The 18,423-nt window shown below is 51.8% G+C and overlaps 1 protein-coding gene across 3 annotated transcripts in view; it reads right to left on the bottom strand.

Moving 5' to 3' along the window:
• The window catches only part of LOC146869503 (phosphoenolpyruvate carboxykinase [GTP], mitochondrial-like), a 103,806-nt gene that overhangs the window by 65,032 nt on the left and 20,351 nt on the right, over positions 1 to 18,423 (bottom strand). Inside the window, exons 1-2 of one of the 3 annotated variants that reach the window (XM_085601545.1) lie at positions 10,333 to 10,449; positions 3,968 to 4,098 (exon numbers count right to left, since the gene is read on the bottom strand). The exons of the other annotated variants lie outside the window; for them this stretch is intronic. Of the exons in view, the coding sequence (XP_085457671.1) occupies positions 3,968 to 3,972 (5 nt within the window). The 5' untranslated portion in view covers positions 3,973 to 4,098; positions 10,333 to 10,449. Of the gene's footprint in view, positions 1 to 3,967; positions 4,099 to 10,332; positions 10,450 to 18,423 lie in introns of those variants that run through there. 3 annotated transcript variants of the gene reach the window in all.

The following is an 18,423-nucleotide window of genomic DNA, read 5'->3' as shown; positions in this document are numbered from 1 at the left end:
AAAAGTAATGACCTATCAATGAGCCAGTACGTCTGTGTGATTTCTTTATTTCAGTTGTATTCCTTCTAGCAAACATTCTTTAGTGTGTGTTTCCAGAGCATACATCTTAAGAGGTATGTTTAATACCAGGGTAAGTCCAGACCAGCATTGACACTCCCCCTGTTTCTTGTAGTTTCACTTCACCACTAGGAGCAATGGGCGCAGGGTTTTCTTGGAGCCAACATGTGTAGGGGAATTTCTGAAATAACGGGGAGGAAAACTGTAGGGTTATTTGTGCAACGGCATTGTGAGACCAAGAATAACCAGTCTACGATTTCTTTCACGAATATATCCTAAAACACAGAAAGTAAAATGTAATGGTTGAAGTATGTTGTGCAGTGGGTGAAGCAAAACGCCTCTGTTCAACGCAACACAGCAACAGAATGACACAAGAGACTCGACAACATCACAGACCAGGGTGAAACATTAATTCCTATATAATGTAAAATAACCAGGTAGTTTTGAAGTTATGACCCATCAGCCCAGGAAAAAGATACACCATACTTCCTTCTTACTACAATGTAACAGAACATAAAATAACCTCAACCCATCAATAACGCACACCACAGAATATCATGGACACTGCAAAAAGGCGTCTTTCAACCTCTACAAACGGCTGCCTTTAAGCCCATGAGCTCAACAACAGCAGAACAGATATTTCAACCAACACAAAAAGTAATATGCAAAATCGAGAGCAGGCTTGCTGCATAGTGTTAAAGTGGGAGATTACGAGCCCATGATTAAGGACTCAATTCAGCTAAAGACAAACCTTATTTCTCTTATTCTTTTTTTAGACAGGGAAGCAACCCACCACTCAAAACAGACGGTAACTCACAATCAGAACTCTCATATCTGATATAAGCATGTTCAATGACAATAACAACTAATAAGTTATAACACACACCCTTACAGTCGCCGCGTGGCTCGGGGGGGGGGGGGGGGTCGCGCACAGGGGAAATTAAGTATTAAACAAAAAACTAAACTTACCTTACAGCCGGTCCACACCACCTCTCAGACCTCTGCTCCCCTTGGCGCCTTCACGAACGGCACTGGAGGGGCCTGCCAACCCCTCTCAGCCAATCCTGGCGCTGCCAGCAGCGCCAGGATTGGCTGACGGCACAGCTTACGCTACGCCTGCCGCCTGCCCATTAGGAGACCGAGGGGCTCCTAATGGGCATGCGCAAGCCAGTGCAAATACAAGTGCGCATGACTGGGCATGGGTGAAAATTCGCTCACCTTCCCCACTCATGCGCACTTGTGCTGCTGCCTGTTGTCCCTCCCTGGTCTGACAAGCATGTCAGTCAACATGACGCCGGACCAGCCACCCCCTTCAGACTCTGATTGTCAGTTGGTTCTCCCTCGGCATCAAATGTTTACTTAAGACAAGTTTAGAAATGCCGAGGGAGCTACGGGCGGGAGCTGGGCGGGGGGGCTACGCCCCAACGCCCCCAATGGACGCACCGCCACTGGTTCCTAGTTGTCCGACAGCATCTCTCCTTACATTTAATATGCCATCGCCGTCTTCTAAGGCTGCAGTTGGAGTTACAGGTTTCTGCAGATTAGGTTTTTACTGGATTACACACGAGTCTGTTTGGTTACTGCCACTTCCTTCTCTTCCCATACAACCCGGACTGGGATGGGAGGGCGCCATATGCTGCACGTGAGGGGGCATATGGTGATGGAAAAAAGTATATATTTGGTCCGACCTGGAATAAAGTGTGCTGATGTAATCACTCTGTGATTAAATGAGGACGTTTAGTCTGTCTTCAAAGTTCTATTTGTAGCCTTACTTTCATTTATGTTTAAAAACGATTTAAATATAAACAACCAACACATTGATCATCTTATTGAGGCGAGTAATATAGTGGAGGGTGCGGAGCCAATTCTTTTTTAAGAAACACAACCCTTCTAATTAGAAGTATGCAATTGGCGTCCTTTAATAGCCCAATGAGATGTTATATTGAGAAATTCAGCCCCAAAGAAGTTCCAAAATTGTATTTAAAAAATCTGATTTATTTACTTTCCCAAGAAATTCAGTGGCGATGTCAAAGCGCTCTCTGGTAACTTGACACATAATTGTGTCATTCCATGAGAGGTAAGTTTATTGTGTACAATACCAGAAAGACAAGAGACAAATGAGACAGTCATGGAAAAAAGCATACTTTTTTCAAAGATAAGTGCGTGTGGTTCCCCATACATTGTATTTTGTTTAGCATTTATACAGCGCATTACTACTACTACATTAAGTGACAGTCCTACCCTCCCTGTGCGCTTGAGCAAGCTGTAGACAGCGGGCTCGGTTATTATTCTGTTCACATGGCCCACCACGGTGCTGTCAGCAGATCTGTAAACATGCACCGCCCTGTGCTGTAACAGCAAGTGTTGTCGCTCTGATACAAGACCTGTTTTATTAGGTTTGTCTCCTATAAAAAAAAACACAAAAGGTTGTTGTCAAATAGTAACACGTTTAAAAAAACCGTTGCTGACGTGGGGAATTACGTGTTGTGTGACTGGTTAGTTTCATTGCACCCTTGATCTATGGGGTGAATTGCCCTTATAACTTGTGGTTCTGCCTTAAGCTCGGCCCTGTTACTTGTAAGTTTGTCCTTGGCACAACTGACTAAGTTGCACGCTACCAGGTTTCACCTAAGCAGAGGATGATCATGTTTTCCAAGAATCGATGCCATAAAAAGGCGTGTACCACTTCAGGGACCGGTTCTTCCGGATATCGCTCGAAGAATGCAACAGAACTGCATTGGCTACATATGATTGACAGTAACAATACATAAGTGCTGGTGTGTCCTAATGAGCATTGGTGGACCCAGAACTTAAGGCATGAATCCCAGGGCCTCGCCCACAGCCTTCGTGACCAGTTAAAAACTCAGCAGTCGCACCGAAACGCTCATTTGAGGCCCAAAATGAGGCCATCGTTATAGCATGGCACTTCTCAGTCAGCATCTTAAGGCTTGCGTTTCCAGAAACCAACCCTCTATAGTTTACACTCTAGCCTTAGAAGAGGGAGTGCTACAGGCGTACAAACCTGGGGCTGCGGTGGTACGTCGCGCAATAACCACTCCACGCAAGTTCTTAGCGTAAAAGGCCATTTATTAGGACAGGGTTGAACAACCATAACCAAACATTAAACAAACCCCCCAACGACATATCTCTCATCTTTCCATCCTCTCCCATACTCCAAATACTCAGTCCCGCATCACACAGCAACCTCCTCACTTATCCCATTCGCTTCCTCACTTCTCTTCCAACCTCCTCCATCATCTCCATCCATCGTAATCCAGTATGACGCACCCCCACCTTGCACCAGTATCCCCCTCCCCGGAAGGGTGAGTATGCCCGTCATGGACTCCCCCCTCCCCCCCAAATCTGCCAACCAGGGAACCCCCGGAGGGCGGTTACCTGCCCCACCCCATTCCTGTGCACCTTTCGTCCTCACTCTCTCCGGCACCAAATGGACTCATTCCATAACACGCTGATGACATCCCTCAACTCCATCATATAATACGCATTGCCCATGTGCGAAAGGTGCACTCCGTCGTCCCTAAAAAGCAGGGGCTCTTCGAGCCGCAGCCCCGTGTGCGCAATCACTTTGATCCCAGTGTTCTCACAAAAGACCCGCATTGCCCTATTCAACTTCCTCCTTGCTCGTTCCACAGCTGCAGGCTTCAATGCTCCCTCCAGATCCGTCGTGGGATGAACTCAGTCCATACAATGCAGGCGCCAGCCAGATTGCGTTTCATAGCCTCCAAATCCCTTTGCATCAAATGAAGCAATGACACCCCTGATTGTTTCACCAGATCATTTTCCCACAGATGGATAACTAGCATGTCCGGGCATCCCCTCTGTGAAACTTTCTTTGTCAGCCAGGCAGCAGTTCACCCCAGCGCATCCCACTCTTGCCCCACCAATGTACCTCATGATGACTGCTTCGCAGGCCAAGGCTACGACCGTACACCTGCCTGTCCAAATATTTGGAGGCCCAATGCACAAAGGAATGTCCAACGATCCAGGTAACCGTCTTGGCTCCCGGACCCCCCACGCAACCTACGGAGAGAAAAGAAATTAGAACACGAAACAGAGCCCCACCGCTCCAGCAGCCCTCGCGCCCCTTCGCGCTCAACAGCCCTACTTTCGCACATACCGCTCGCAACAACACGACCTCCACCTACCAATCCGCCTGATCTTCTCCCAGGACCACCCCAGCCGAGCTGCCGCAGTCGCCGCGCCAATCCGAAAGGAGTGTGTCCCATACAAAGCCGGGTGCCTGCCTGGGCGCTTCACTGCCATACGCAACACTGCCAGCAGCTGAAACGCTGTGACCCTCTTTCCCGAGTCGTGACAAAAAATCTCCCCCTCTCTCCTACCCGCCTGCCTGCAAAACGCTCTCCATCCTTGCACCGGAGAAGCCCCCGCCCCACCCGACTCACACAACCACACCCATTTCCCCCTCCCTGCCTGATCTGTTTTTGTCCGCCCCAACCAGATACCCAGACGTGCCTCGTCCACTCGCACGTCCTCAAATCGCCTGCCAGGCGCACCTCTCGCCCCCAACAACTCAGAAACCCTGAACGCCCCAAAAAACATCCATGTCATGCACAAACGAAACCCAGCCAGCTCGGCCGCATCATAACAACAGAGCCTCAATTCTGCAAATATCTCTACCAACAAATCAAACGTGATAGCCTCCCGCAAAGCTGCCCCCCCAACTCCCCCCTCACCCTACCCCAACCTTTCAACATCCTACTCAACAACTCACTCCTCGCTGGATCAAAACCCAAATACACCATGCCATAGAAGGAAATACCCGCAAACTTTCCCGCAATCGTATCATGCGACAAACCCCTGTCCATACAGTCCAACACAAACCTCATCACCCCTTCCTCACAGCCGTCCTCCGCCATGCGCCAAGTCTCCTTTGACCACCCCAAAAACGCTCCAAACTCAGCCCAAGCCAATCGATACGCTCGCCTTGTGGAATCAGCAATAGACTTCTCAACCAGCTCCACTACTCTCACTCCCCTCAGCTCCAGATACCCTCCGGCACCTCGGTCCTGCAAGCCTCTGCTCCTGGCGCCAACCTCCTGAAGTGCTGCCACTGCGAATGAAACAATGCATCCGCAATGTCATTGCTAGCGCCCGGCACAGTAAGCGCAGCACCCGCAGATCCCTTGCCTTCTGATTGTTCACCAGGTCCACCACCGTCCTGTTGTCCACGTGGAACAATACCGATCTGTTCTGAAACTCCAACCCCCACACCTGCGTCGCGACCAGCAACGGAAAGAACTCCAAAAATGCAATACTCCTGCCCTGTGTCAACCAATGTGCCGGCCACTGCTCCGCACACCACCTCCCGTCCCAGAAAATGCCAAAACCTTGTGCTCCAGCCGCATCCGCAATAATCTGCACTTGCCACACCATATTGTCGTCCAAAGACACCCCGTTGAACTCGCTCAGAAAAACGTTCCAGATCCGCAAATCCGCCCATGGAAATCCGCACTCTGTGATGGGGAAGCACCGCCACGGACATGGCCATGCCCAACCGTCTACAAAAAGTCCTGCCAGCCCGCACCACGCGACAAGCGAAGTTCAACAAACCCAACAGACGTTGCACCGATCTCAAGTCAATCTTCCGCTGTGCCACCACCTGTAGCAAGAATTCCTGCATCTCCCCCGCCTTCTGCTGGGGCAAACGCGCCGCCCATGCCACGGAGTCCAATTCGATACCCAAAAATGACAGACAACAGCTAGGCCCAGCCGTCTTTTCCGGCGCCAATGGAACCCCAAAGTCACCGGCCAGTCGCTGAAATTGCCACAAAGCCTCCCCACACTCTCCCGACTGACCACGCCCAACAAACAAGAAGTCATCCAAATAGTGGGACACCAGCCGGTGTCCCGATCTGTCTGTGAAGGCCCACTGCAAGAAAGAACTGAATGTTTCGAACAACGCACAGGATACAGCACAGCCCATCGGCAAAACCTACCCCCCAACTGCATACCCAGCAATGGAAAATCCGCAGGATGAAAGGGAAGGAGGCGAAACGCAGATTTAATGTCACACTTAGCCAATTCTGCCCCCCTGCCACAGGCCCTCACCAGATCAATCGCATCATCCACCGACGCGTACAGTACCCTGGAATCCTCCACCGCGATAAAATCATTCACAGACGACCCCTCCGGCCACGACAGGTGGTGAATCAGATGAAACTCCCCTTGCTCCTTTTTAGGTACTACCCCCAATGGAGATATGATGAGCTCAGGCATTGGCCACGTGTCAAACAGGCCGGCAATTCTACCCTCCAGATTTTCCTTCCGCAACTTGGCCTCCACCACCCCCGGCAATTCCTTCGCCGACCGCAAATTCTCTGCCCATCTCCGCTACCGAGGACCCTGATAACCCACTCGAAAACCCTCTGCAAACCCCCAGTAAAGCTTCCGCGCAGCCTCCCTGTCAGGGTATCGGGAGAGCCATGGACCCATGGCCTCCACCTTAAAGGGGCGTAGGAGTCCTTTAGCCCAGCCTGTCCCCTTCCTTTGGTAATCCGCCACTGCTCAGAGGGAGTGGCCTGTGTGAAACATTGTGTGACCGGGTGACGTCCCCCACACATAGAACACTCGTGTTTGAATTTACACGGATGGCGGGTGCAGAAACCCTTGTTAAAGTTCCAACATGCCCCTGTGGTAGCTCCCCCACTCTTACTTGACTGTCCTGATGCCACCGAAGTGGAGGCCTGTCCTCCCGTGCTCCCGACACCACTTTGCCACCCCGCCCCGGTTTGGGCGGTACGAGACTGAAAAAACCGATACGTCACCGGAAGCCCACTAGCCGCGTGCGTAGAAGCGGACGACTGCGTGGAAGACATCCATTGTACCCACAAGTCCTGGTCCACCTCCCCCCAGGGTTTATCGGGATTAACACTGATTCGGGCCCCAAACTCCTCATCGTAGCTGAGCCAAGCGAACCCCCCAAAGTGCATCTGCGCCTTGCGTGTAATATCCATATACTTCAATAACGCGATATTTTTTCACAATATATGCTCGCATAGATCAAAAAGGCCGACGTCCAATTCTCCATATTCACCGGCACCCGAGGTCTGCTTGTCAATTCCCACTCCTCTTCCTTCGAACCCTCCTTGGCCTGTATCTCCCTGTGCAACAATTTGAACACATCTACATATTCGTGCTTCCAAATCCTCGTCGATAAGTGTGACCCCAAGGGCATCGCCAGGCCCAGGTATGGCAACTTCTTCTTGTGCTTCTCTCCCACCTCGTCCTTCCCCTCGGTCTCCCCCACCTTGTCCGTCTGCACACCAGCCCCCACGAACCGTCTCCCTTCCCCCGCCACGTCTACCCCCTTCAACGGTGCTCCCACCTCCCTCACCGACCCTTCACCTACACCTACTGACCTACAGGCCTTCTTCCGTCCCCCCCGTCTCCCACCTCCCACCAAGCACCCTCACCTGCAAGATTCACTGGTGCCTCCCGCTCCCGTCCACCGGAAACTTGGGCTTTCCTCCTCTCCGTCTGTGTCCCACTGCTGCTGGCTTTCCGGTTGCCGCTTTCCCCTATGCACCTCACGCACTTCACCTTCCTCCAACTCCTCACTGTCAGACTCATAATCCAGCTCCTCCTCAAACTCATCCTCAAACTGCACCTTCTGGATCTCACACACCACACGTTTCGCACCTTTCCCTTTCATACCCGGCACAAATTCACACTCCGGCGCCGACGATGCCCGCTCCCGCAACGGAGGGCAGGCCGCCGCGGACCCCCCTGCTGCTTCGCCCCGGCGTTTGGAGGCCGTCTTGCGCCCCGCCGGCCCACCCTGGCCTCTACCAGCAACCATCGCTGGTTTGATCCCCTCCCCCCCAGACCGGCACAGACCGAGGGGGCCCCAGCGCCACCAGGTCTCTGAGACGTCAAGTCAGTCTCTACCTCATCTACCCACACCCACTGTCCTCGAACCCTAGCTTGTCCCCCACTCTTCCTGCGCGCCGACGCAAGATCTCCCTGCCGTGCCGGTTGGCACCCCCCCCGCCGCCGTCCCCTCCCTGGCCGCACACATCTCCCGCCACCTGCGCTCCGTCTCTTCAATTATCTTACGCTGCTCCCGAATGCGCTCTTCAATGTTCAGCCCCTACCACTTGTCCTCCCCCTTGAATTCACCCCTGCCCCTGCGGCCTTGCCCCACACCTCAGGAGGGGCCCGGGGCCTCCTGCCCTTCCACTAGCGCCCCCGCCGCCTTAACTGGGCCTTTGCCCTGGCCCCACGCCCCCCACCCCTCCCCTTGCCCCCCACCCCTCCCCTTGCCCCCTCTGGAGAGGTCCATGGGCTGCTCCCTCCACTAGCCCTCCTTCCCCCCCACCGACTCGCTCCCAGACAGATGCAGCGTAAACTCCTCCCCAGCCTGTTCCTCACTCTCCCCCCCTGGTCACTATCCTCACTGTATTCCACTAAGCCCACCCCGGCCCTGATAACCCTTCCCCTTCCCGTGCCGGCCGTGCTCCCACCTTGCTCGCCCCCAGGGGCCCCCACTGCTTTTATCCCCCTCAACAACACTCCCCCCCCCCCCCACCCCCACCCCCTCCTCCACCTCACTGCCTGCATGTGGCCCCAGCGCGGGGAGGCTCAGACGCCGATCCCCGCGCTTCAAGGACTTGCTCGTTTTTCTACCCCTCCCCCGCGCCGCTAACTGAGTTTTTGCGGGTGGCGGCTCCTCGAGGCAAGCTGCCACCACAGCCGCCACCCCCACAGACGCGGAGCGCGGCGTGCGGGTTATGCCGAACCACGCCTGCTCCAAAACCCCCGGCCGAACGAGATCCGATCTCCCCGCTCGTCCGAGTAGCAGCAGCGCCGCGCGCACTGCCGCCTCGTCAGACTTCGCCCCCATTTCTACCTCCATGCTCAATTCAACCGCCGCCGCACCACCAGGCTGCTCCAGCCGACAGACTGGGCCGCCCGACACTCGCCGTCCGAACAAAGCCAAACAGAGCTACCTAAACACCCTGGGGCGCTGGGGACAGGAAGAGGAAGGACTTCATCCCCCAGCCCCCTTTATTCTATCCTAGACCCCACCCCTAACTTCCCTGTCCCGGTCACGCGCGAACACCCCGGGGGAAGACTAGTCTGCCGACCTTACTTCCCCCGGGGGCCGCATCTTCAGCTGTGGAGCAGCAGACACACACCTGTACCACGCACGCCTTGGCCCGTGCTGGCGTGCCTACGTCATCACACAAAGTCCAAATGCTCTGTGTGCCACACATAGGCGCAACTAGAGCCAAATTTCCGGGGTGGGGTGCTAAGAAAAATTTCGGGGGGGTGGAGGGGGGCTGAATCTTTAAGCAATAGGCGGAGTGGAGCTGCAGGGGCTCTTAGAAGGGGTGAAACAACAGCAGGGCCTCATTAACATGCAAATGGTATTTTAAAGGCCTGTGAACTGCTCCGGTGCGGCTGTGTATGTGCCCCGGAACCTGTCTCATCCCGGGCTGCCACACACGATGGGGGCGGTGCTGAAGCCCTTTGAGTCCAATGGGTGTTGCGCGCCTGGTGCCACACAAAGCACGTATGGGGCTCTGGCCGATTCCAGACAATCCGCTTCGAACATAACGTTCAGGTCAGGGACCTTCGCTCTGTCAATAAACTCCCGTTCAGAACGTGACAAACTTCCGGGTCCCGGCCGACTGGCACTAGACGGTGGCATTCCATTGCAGGTAGAATGTGCGAAGTATGGGTGAGGGGTAGTGCTGGTTATTGTGGCTCTTCCAGGAAGCGCCATGATAAAATATTGGCGTACGAGCGCTTAGCTACATATATAATTATTACGTCTTTGTAGTATGTTGCTTTAAGAGGAGTCGTACTATTCTAGATTGTAGAATGTATTGTATTCTTAGATTCTTTCTTAAGACAGTTCTGCTACGGAGACTGTCAGCGCTGGAGGTGCTTTTCCTGTATGCGGGAGGCTGAAATAAAGAACTCAGCAATTTCATCTTTATTTGGATTGAGTCTCATTTAAGGATACTACATCAATTTGGCGACAAGGATGCTCAGCCCCCTGCCAAATATTGAACCGGATAAATAATCAAATTATCCATCATTATTTCACCAAGAGCACTATTTCGCGAAGGGGAACAACAACGGACAACTCAACATTTAAGTGAGTTTAGTTGCGATTTCTTTCAATCCCCAGCGTATTACATCAAGAATCTACTTATTTCTGCCAACGCAAGCGCTGTTGATATTTAATCTAGTGACGGTTACTTCCCTGGCGCGAGCGCGGTTTACCTCGTGCAGATGACAGCAGCTTCCATTCCTCGGCGCGGCGTTGATTAGAAAGAGGCGTCTATTTTGTGCTTCTTGGCAGCTCGCGTAAGCTTCGAGGTCACGCAACGTGACCCTGGCGGCCATCTTGAGTATTCGTTAGAAATACAGTACGAGTGAAGTACTTCGATTGTAACAGCGGTTACAAGGAATTCTCAACATTTTAAGGAGTTACAAACTGAAAATCGACCGTTTTCACTCTATTCTACAGTAAGATTTGTTTTACATATTTCTATTATATTAAATACTTCAACAGCATTTCTAAGTAAGTGAATATAAATGGTGAATCCAGTACAACATCCACAGCAAGCAATAATACACAAAATACAAATGTCAGCATTACTCTAAGTAACCCAAAAGAATTTCTGACCAATCCTGGAGAACCTATTATTAAATGGCAAGAATATTTCATTAATTATATTGCTACTCTTGAGGATAATGGTAGTGTTATGTCTCCTGAAAGAAAAAAAAGAATTTTAATGCATTGTTTAGGACCTGAGTTTATAACCAAATGCAGAAAAATGAAAGAAGTGGTGATGTTGATGTCTTCAAATGTGCCACAGCTGACCTAGATGACCATTATTCACCTATTGTTTGCGCAGCAGTATCCAGACGCACGTTTTATAAACGTAAACAAGAGACTAACGAATCGATTGAGGATTATGTCTTTGCTTTAAAAAGTCTTGCCATAAAGTGCAAATTTGGCTCTTTGCATGACGACATGTTAAGAGACCAAATAGTTATGTGCACCAAAAATAAGAGTATCCAGGACAAACTTTGGATTGAAGGTGATGCTAGTCTCAAAGATATAATTACGTTAGTTAAAAAAGCAGAATTATCAGAAAGATGTGCTAAAGCAGTTTCTCCTTCAAGTGAAACAGTGACTGTCAATAAAATTACTGACACCAGGAAAGACAAAGGTCTTACTTACAAGCAACCTAGATCTTATCAAAACAATAATTGGAAACCACATCAAATCTCTAACTCTAAAAAAGAAGAAAATCTTTATCAGTCTGGCTTTGTATGTTACAGATGTGGGAGTACTTCTAATACAGCAAGATTTGAAAGATTCCCTGCCAAATCTACGAAATGTTCAGTATGTGGAATTATTGGAAATTTTTCCAAAGTTTGTAGGAGGAAACGTTATAAAAAATCACATGTAACTTGTATTACGAACAGCAATTCTGATTTATCAGATAACAATGAAGATGAAGACTCTTTAGAGAACTTGAAGGTTTCCAGTGGTGTAACTAAGCATGTTGTGGTCAATATTACAAGCAATGATAGCAATAAGCCCTTATGTATGATTTCTTTTGGTGGCATAATTTTACAGGTTGCAGCGGACTCTGGATCTCAGTTCACCATCATCGCTAAATCAGTGTGGGATAATAAATTCGTTAACACTATAGGCCCACAGTTACAACCAACTGATGTGAACCCAGAAAGCTTCACTGGACAAAAAATTGATATGCTTGGCTTTAGATCTTTAATATTCGAGTTCAAGGGTAGAAGGGCATTGTGTAAATTGTATGTAGCCCAAGATGGGCCTTCAGTTTTAGGTTAGAAAGACCAACGTTCTCTTGATATTATTTTGAAGCCCAATAGTCCTGAGCAAGTGTTAGTCATGTGTGAAGCAGAGAACACAAAGAAATGGATTTTGGAAGAATTTCCAAAAGTTGGCGCTAGGTGGCGCACTTGCGGAATGGCTGCCCTTGGGTGAAGTTCCCGCAGTCCGGTGGAATAATCCGTCCATTAATCCTCCTTCCTGATCAGGCATGAGTTGCAAATGCATGGCACTGATGGGGAACTGATCGGTCTACACATCTGGCGAGTTCTGCGGCTGGTGGTGGGGTGAGGAGCCGATACGAGGAGGTAACATCCCCGACCGGAGGTAGACGTCTGCCTAACTGGAGACCGTGCTAGGCAGGACACAGCTACGAGAGATCGGTGCGCCCACGAGGTGTGCAGGCCACGATGGTCTGGGACTCATGGCTGCGAAGGCACAAGAAGGCCATAGAGGGGCGGACAGGTCGCTGTGATGCCAGAGTGACAACGCCTGCAGCGGCAGGAAAGAGCGACACGTCCAGGGAACTCATGGGGGCGGACTGCGGAAAGCGCGTAGCGCACCGGAAGACTGGGAAGATCGCACACTGCGACCCTCGGTGGCGACCTGAGACCGGAGCGGAGGCGCCCGAGAGGTAGTGGCGGCAGAGCCCTGGTCCTGACAACGGAGAGCTGCCCAAGACAAAGTAAGCTCCTAGAATTGACAGATAGCGGCGCTGAGGTGTATACGACTCTATTGTAGCGCCAGGGAGCTGTGACACAGGTGCTATTAAAACGTTGTGGGCACAGCGAGGAGCGGCGACTGGGAGCGCGACCTTTTACTGGGAGGGTGTGAAAAGAAAAAAAAAAAGAAAACAAACCGGGCAGACGCATGAGGACATCGCCCACATAATACCCTGGAGGCGCCACACGGGGCTAAGTCCTGAGGCCTAGAGGAATAGAGGTGCTTGGCAGGTCGGGGGTGGACGGGCCGTGCGAGCTGGCTTTGTGGAGCTGCTATTGAAGCTGCGAAGGTCGAGAGGAGACAACAGAGCAATCAAAAACGGACACATTGCGACATACCTGAAGAGGCCTTGTCTCCATTCTGTCGCATGGTGCTGGGAGAGCGCCCTTCGAACGGACGGTGAGTGAGGCCTATGAGGCGCTCCATTGCGCGACACCCTACAACGCGGCACGGTGTATGGCGATATCCTGGCGGGGGCTTTACGTGAAGGGTGACCGCTGCCGAGGCCGTGTGGCACTGCGCTTGCGACGGGGAGGACGGAGCACTACACGACCAGACCACGATACGAAAAACCCCTGGGGACAATCTATAGAGGGAAGGCACCCCAGACACAGCGAGTGCTGCAGCGCTCCGAACACTGGCCGATAGGGACATCTACGTGTCGCTCGGCGGAAAGATTTGAGCCACTGCCTGAGCTCTCCTGGGTACTAGTAGTGGCAACCCGTGACCCGCAGAGATGGGTAAGACGAATCCTCGCCAGCCTCGGCTCCAGTTCATGTCGAAAAAAATCCCAAGGCAAGCTCGGAAGGTGACATCGAGCCCATGGCAACGAAAACCCCCGACTTGGCGATGGAACCTGACGTAGACATGAAAACTATCCTTATGGAAGTACGACAGGGAATAGCTTCGATCGTGGGCAAAATGGATGACATGACCACACGAATGGACACTATTGTGCGTAAAATAGATGGGCATGAAAACTGGCTCAAGGAGGCGGAGACGCGCATATCAGACTCGGAGGACACTGCTGCACGCATGCAACACACAATGACTCAAATGGACAAACTCTTGAAAGTCATTGCAGCTAAGAGCGAGGACATGGAAGCGAGGAGCCGCCGCAACAATCTCCGCCTCTTAGGAATACCTGAAACTACGAATACAGGTAGGATGGAGCTGTACGTAGAGAAACTACTCATGGCGACAGTGGGGGCAGAATCCTCTCAATTCGTGGTGGAGAGCGCGCACCGATCTCTGGATCTCCTCAACTATAGAGATCGGGATGTGGCCCTCAGGGTGGCACGGGAGAAGAAGCAGCTTCAGTATGACGGAGTCACTTTCACTATATACCCGGACTTTACTGCTACGGTGCAGGAGAACAGGAGAAAATTCCTCCCCGTGAAACAAAAGCTTAGGCAAGCACAAATAGACTATGCTCTGCTCTACCCGGCCTGGCTCCGCATCACCCACCAGGGCAAACAATCATTCTTCACTACACCACAGCAAGCTGAGGACTTCTTGAAGCAATTGAGGTGCCGAAATAAAGGGGGAACGCCTTACTGCGGGGTCCCAATCGACTACCACCTTGGACATTGACTGATTGATAGGGGCGTTATCTGTCGTGGGATGGCAACCAACGCGGAAGCGAATAGTGCACCTCACATTGGCGACGGACCTGCACCACTTGTTGAAATATTTCCTCACATCATACAGTATACTAGTCCTGGTAATGACGACTTTCCATGGACCACACCGGACACCCATGCCTTCCTGACGGTGTACGGCACGTTCCTGCGAGTCCCCGGGGAGGCAGGTGATACCTGTGAGCCACCTGGTGACAACCCCATCTGGGAGATCCCTCAGGGTGTTTTTCCATTTTGAAGAATCTCTTCGGCAATTAGCTGAAGTGTCTTTGTTTTTGTTGGGGGTTAAGTTGCGAAGGGAAAGGGGGGGAGGGAACAGAGGTACTGGCATGGTTGGGATGCTTCAGTGGGAGGAGGGTTGGGGGATGGATAGGGAGAATGGTTTAGAATTGGTTCAGATGTTTTCAGACAGAATGTGCAACTGTACAGAAGTAGACAGTGACACACCCATTGGGATACGGAAGGTTCCTGTAACTATTAATGGAGCGAGCGGAAGGCAGGGTGCCTGACAATTGTATAGGGATACTGGTTGGAATGTAAGGGGAATGGGGGACCCTAGAAAGAAGAGACAAATACTCTCCTATTTAGATCAACATAAAATCAGTATTGCACTATTGCAGGAGACACGCCGTGCTCCACACACTAGTAATACATTCGCGGGAAGATGGGCGACTTACAGGCTCTTCTCCTCCTACACCTCCTATGCCAGAGGTGTTGCCATTTTAGTAAAGCGCCATGCGCCCTTCGTGCCGCAGGGAGAACTAATGGATCCGCAGGGAAGATATGCGATAGTGTGGGGGAGACTGGGAGCTGATACATTCACGTTAGTGAGCTGCTATGGGCCAAATGTGGACACACCAGACTTCTTCACTGTCCTCTGGGGCAAAATACTGGCGCTAGGCACCACACACGTCATTTGGGGCGGAGACTTTAATGTAGCCTTCAACCCTGTCATGGACAGATCAAGGGCGCTGCCACACCATTACAATCGCACACAGGCCACGATGCGAGAGATCATGGAAGAAGGCAGACTAATAGACACTTGGCGCCACATGCACCCACAATCCATGGAGGGCACGCACTTTGTGTCAAGCATGGCCTCGGACAGATTACTGTCTAACATCCAGGGGACTGGGGCCATGCATTGGAGGAGTCCGCCATCTGCCGCGCACATACTCTGATCACTCACCAGTACACCTTGTGCTTGACCTGCTGGGTGGGAGGGGAGCGCAGCGGGCGTGGAGGCTGCAGCCCGCAGCACTGATGGATGCGGTGTTCCATGCCGAGCTGGAGGAGGAAATTGGGCTTTTCTTCCAGAGAAATAGGGGTTCCGTGACTTCGGTCGAGATTATATGGGAAGCATTTAAGGTCACGATCAGGGGTGTGTGCATTTCAAAGAGCTGTGGGGTGCTCCGAGATATGCGTGGGAGGCTCCAGAGGCTAGAAACCGAGCTGAGGGCGCTGGAGGTGCGGATGACTCAGGACGCCAGGGGACGGGCACATGCAGAATTTAGGGACAAGCTAACGGAATATACAGATGCGGCTGAGAGAGAATCTAGGTTCTTGGGGAAATACTGGACGGCTTGGAGGTATGGGGAGGGAGAACGCCCGGGAAGGGCGCTAGCTGAAGCCATACAGAAACCTAGGTTCTCCAATTATATTCTTGAAATAGCAGACGTAGGGGGGGAGCTATGCCGAGACACGGGGACGGTGCAGGATATATTCGTTGACCATTATGCCAAATTGTATGCGACACAGCGCAGAGACCCATTGGAATTCGAGACGTTCCTGGGAGACGTTGCATTGGGATGGTTGGAGGACCATCATAGAGAGTTCCTCTGCGCCCCATTTGAGTTAGACGGGATCCGCGAGGCTATAATGCAGCAGAAATCTGGGAGGGCGCCGGGCCTCGACGGACTCCCTGCTGAATTTTATAAAACGTATGTAGATACTATGGCCCCTATATTGAAAGAACTCTTTGAGGAGGCTCTTGAGGGTGGAACATTACCCCCTTCCATGCGTGAAGCCCTGATTACGTCAATATTAAAGCCTGGCAAGGAACCACAATTTTGCGCTTCCTACAGACCGCTATCGCTCCTTAACTGTGACACCAAGATATTGGCAAAGCTCATAGCGAATCGAGTCCTCCTCCTCATAGGCAAACTGGTCCTGCCGGATCAGGCGGGATTCGTTCCAGGGAGGGCAACCTCTCATAATCTTCGTACGCTGTGCTCGATCCTACGGAATGTATCACCGGAGCTCCCATTGGCTGCGGTGTTCCTGGACGCTACTAAAGCGTTTGACTCCGTCGAATGGGATTATCTATTTGGCATTATGCTCCGCATGGGGTTCCCCCCGGGATTTGTGTCCTGGGTCCAGCTGCTATATCGAAAGCCCACGGCTAGGGTACTCGTTAACGGACGCGTTTCACATGCATTTCCCGTTACAAGAGGGACTAGACAAGGGTGCCCACTGTCCCCCCTCCTGTTCGCCCTTGCGATCGAACCCCTGGCGTGCAGACTGCGACAGCACCATAATGATAGAGCGCTCCGATGCCCCCTGCGACAAATATGGATATCAATGTACGCAGATGATCGGACTCTTTATGTTCGAGACCCCCAGACTAACCTCAACCCCCTGCTGCGAGAATTTATAATCTTCGGGAAACTGTCTGGCATTTATATTAACTGGGAAAAAATCGCATGTATTTCCCTTGACGGTGGCAGCGGTCAAATTCCCACTGGACTACCCGCTTGAATGGTGTGACACAGACCTGAGATATCTGGGGATCCAGATCTCGGGAGATAGGGAGGAAATGATCCGACTAAACTATGGCACTGCCATGAGTCGGCTCACCGACAACGTCACTCGCTGGATTGCCTGGCCCCTGTCAATGGCAGGACGAGCCTCATTGATTAAGATGGTGATATTGCCGCAGTTTTTATACCTATTTCTTAATCTCCCTTACTACCCGGGGAGTTTCTTCCTTAAAACGCTGCGTTCCGAGCTTATACGACTGTTTTGGAGGGCAGAAGGCCGCGGGTCCAGTGGAATTTGCTTACCAGGCCTGCACTGAATGGAGGGTTTGACATCCCGGACTTCGAGCTATATCATGCCTGCGCCCAAGCCCATTACGCCTATTACTGGCTGGCAGACCCGATTCCCCTGGATGGAATGATACTTGCGCCTCCTCGCCCTCGGAATAATGCACCAACTACAATCACAAGCACTATTGACGCCTGGCAGTATGTTATGAGGACCCTGGGGGTTTCGACCCTTTATTTCCCAACTTTGCCTCTGACGTATCACCCCCGGCTGACGCTGTTGCAGGAGACAGGTTTCAGACAATTATGCACTCGAGTGGGCAGACGAACCTGGGGAGACCTGTTTAGTAGTGGTAAATTTTGTACGTCCGCTCAGTTCTTTGGGGACGTACAACACACCCCCCTGGAAATGTTTCTGTACGTAAGATTGCGGCAGGGCATGCGGGCCATTCTCCCGAGCTTTCCGCGGGAGCCAGTGATACTGAAGCCACTACACCAGATGCTACAGAGTGTAAATCCTGGATACCTGGTGTCCAGCATGTATCGCACGATACGAGCGGAATGCGGATCCCTCATGACAAGGCGCGGACGCACTGGGCGACTGACCTGAAAAGGGACATTACCGATGAACAATGGCGATACTGCTGCTCACAGACTGCGGAAATCTCAGCAAGTGCCCGGTTGCGTATCATTCATTATACATTTTTGCAGGGTATGTACTGCACCCCGGCTGGGATGTGCCGTTTTGGGCTGCAAGACACAGACAGGTGTGATAGATGTGGAGGAATAGAGGCTGGGTTCTTGCAGCCGAAATATCTGCAGGCTCGAGTTGGTGGGTCCCCCCTGACGGACCTGATAGCAGCGATAGTAGAATCACCCCCCTGTGACTGGGAATTGATGCGGAATCCGGGGAGCTGATGGTGCCTCCTCGAACGGCAGTAACGGTGGGTGGTAAGCTATGGGAATGCACTGATTACGGCAATATGCCATATAATATATATTTAGGGCCACTGAAATGACACATCTGAAGAAAAATGTGAAAATAGAGACTACACAAAGATATGTATTGTGTTTGGGGGAGGAC

Source organism: Triturus cristatus, chromosome 1_1, assembly GCF_964204655.1.
Source record: "Triturus cristatus chromosome 1_1, aTriCri1.1, whole genome shotgun sequence".
NCBI lineage: Eukaryota > Metazoa > Chordata > Amphibia > Caudata > Salamandridae > Triturus > Triturus cristatus.
The sequence above is the reverse complement of the archived record's forward strand: the minus strand, read 5'-3'. Positions and strand labels throughout refer to the sequence as shown.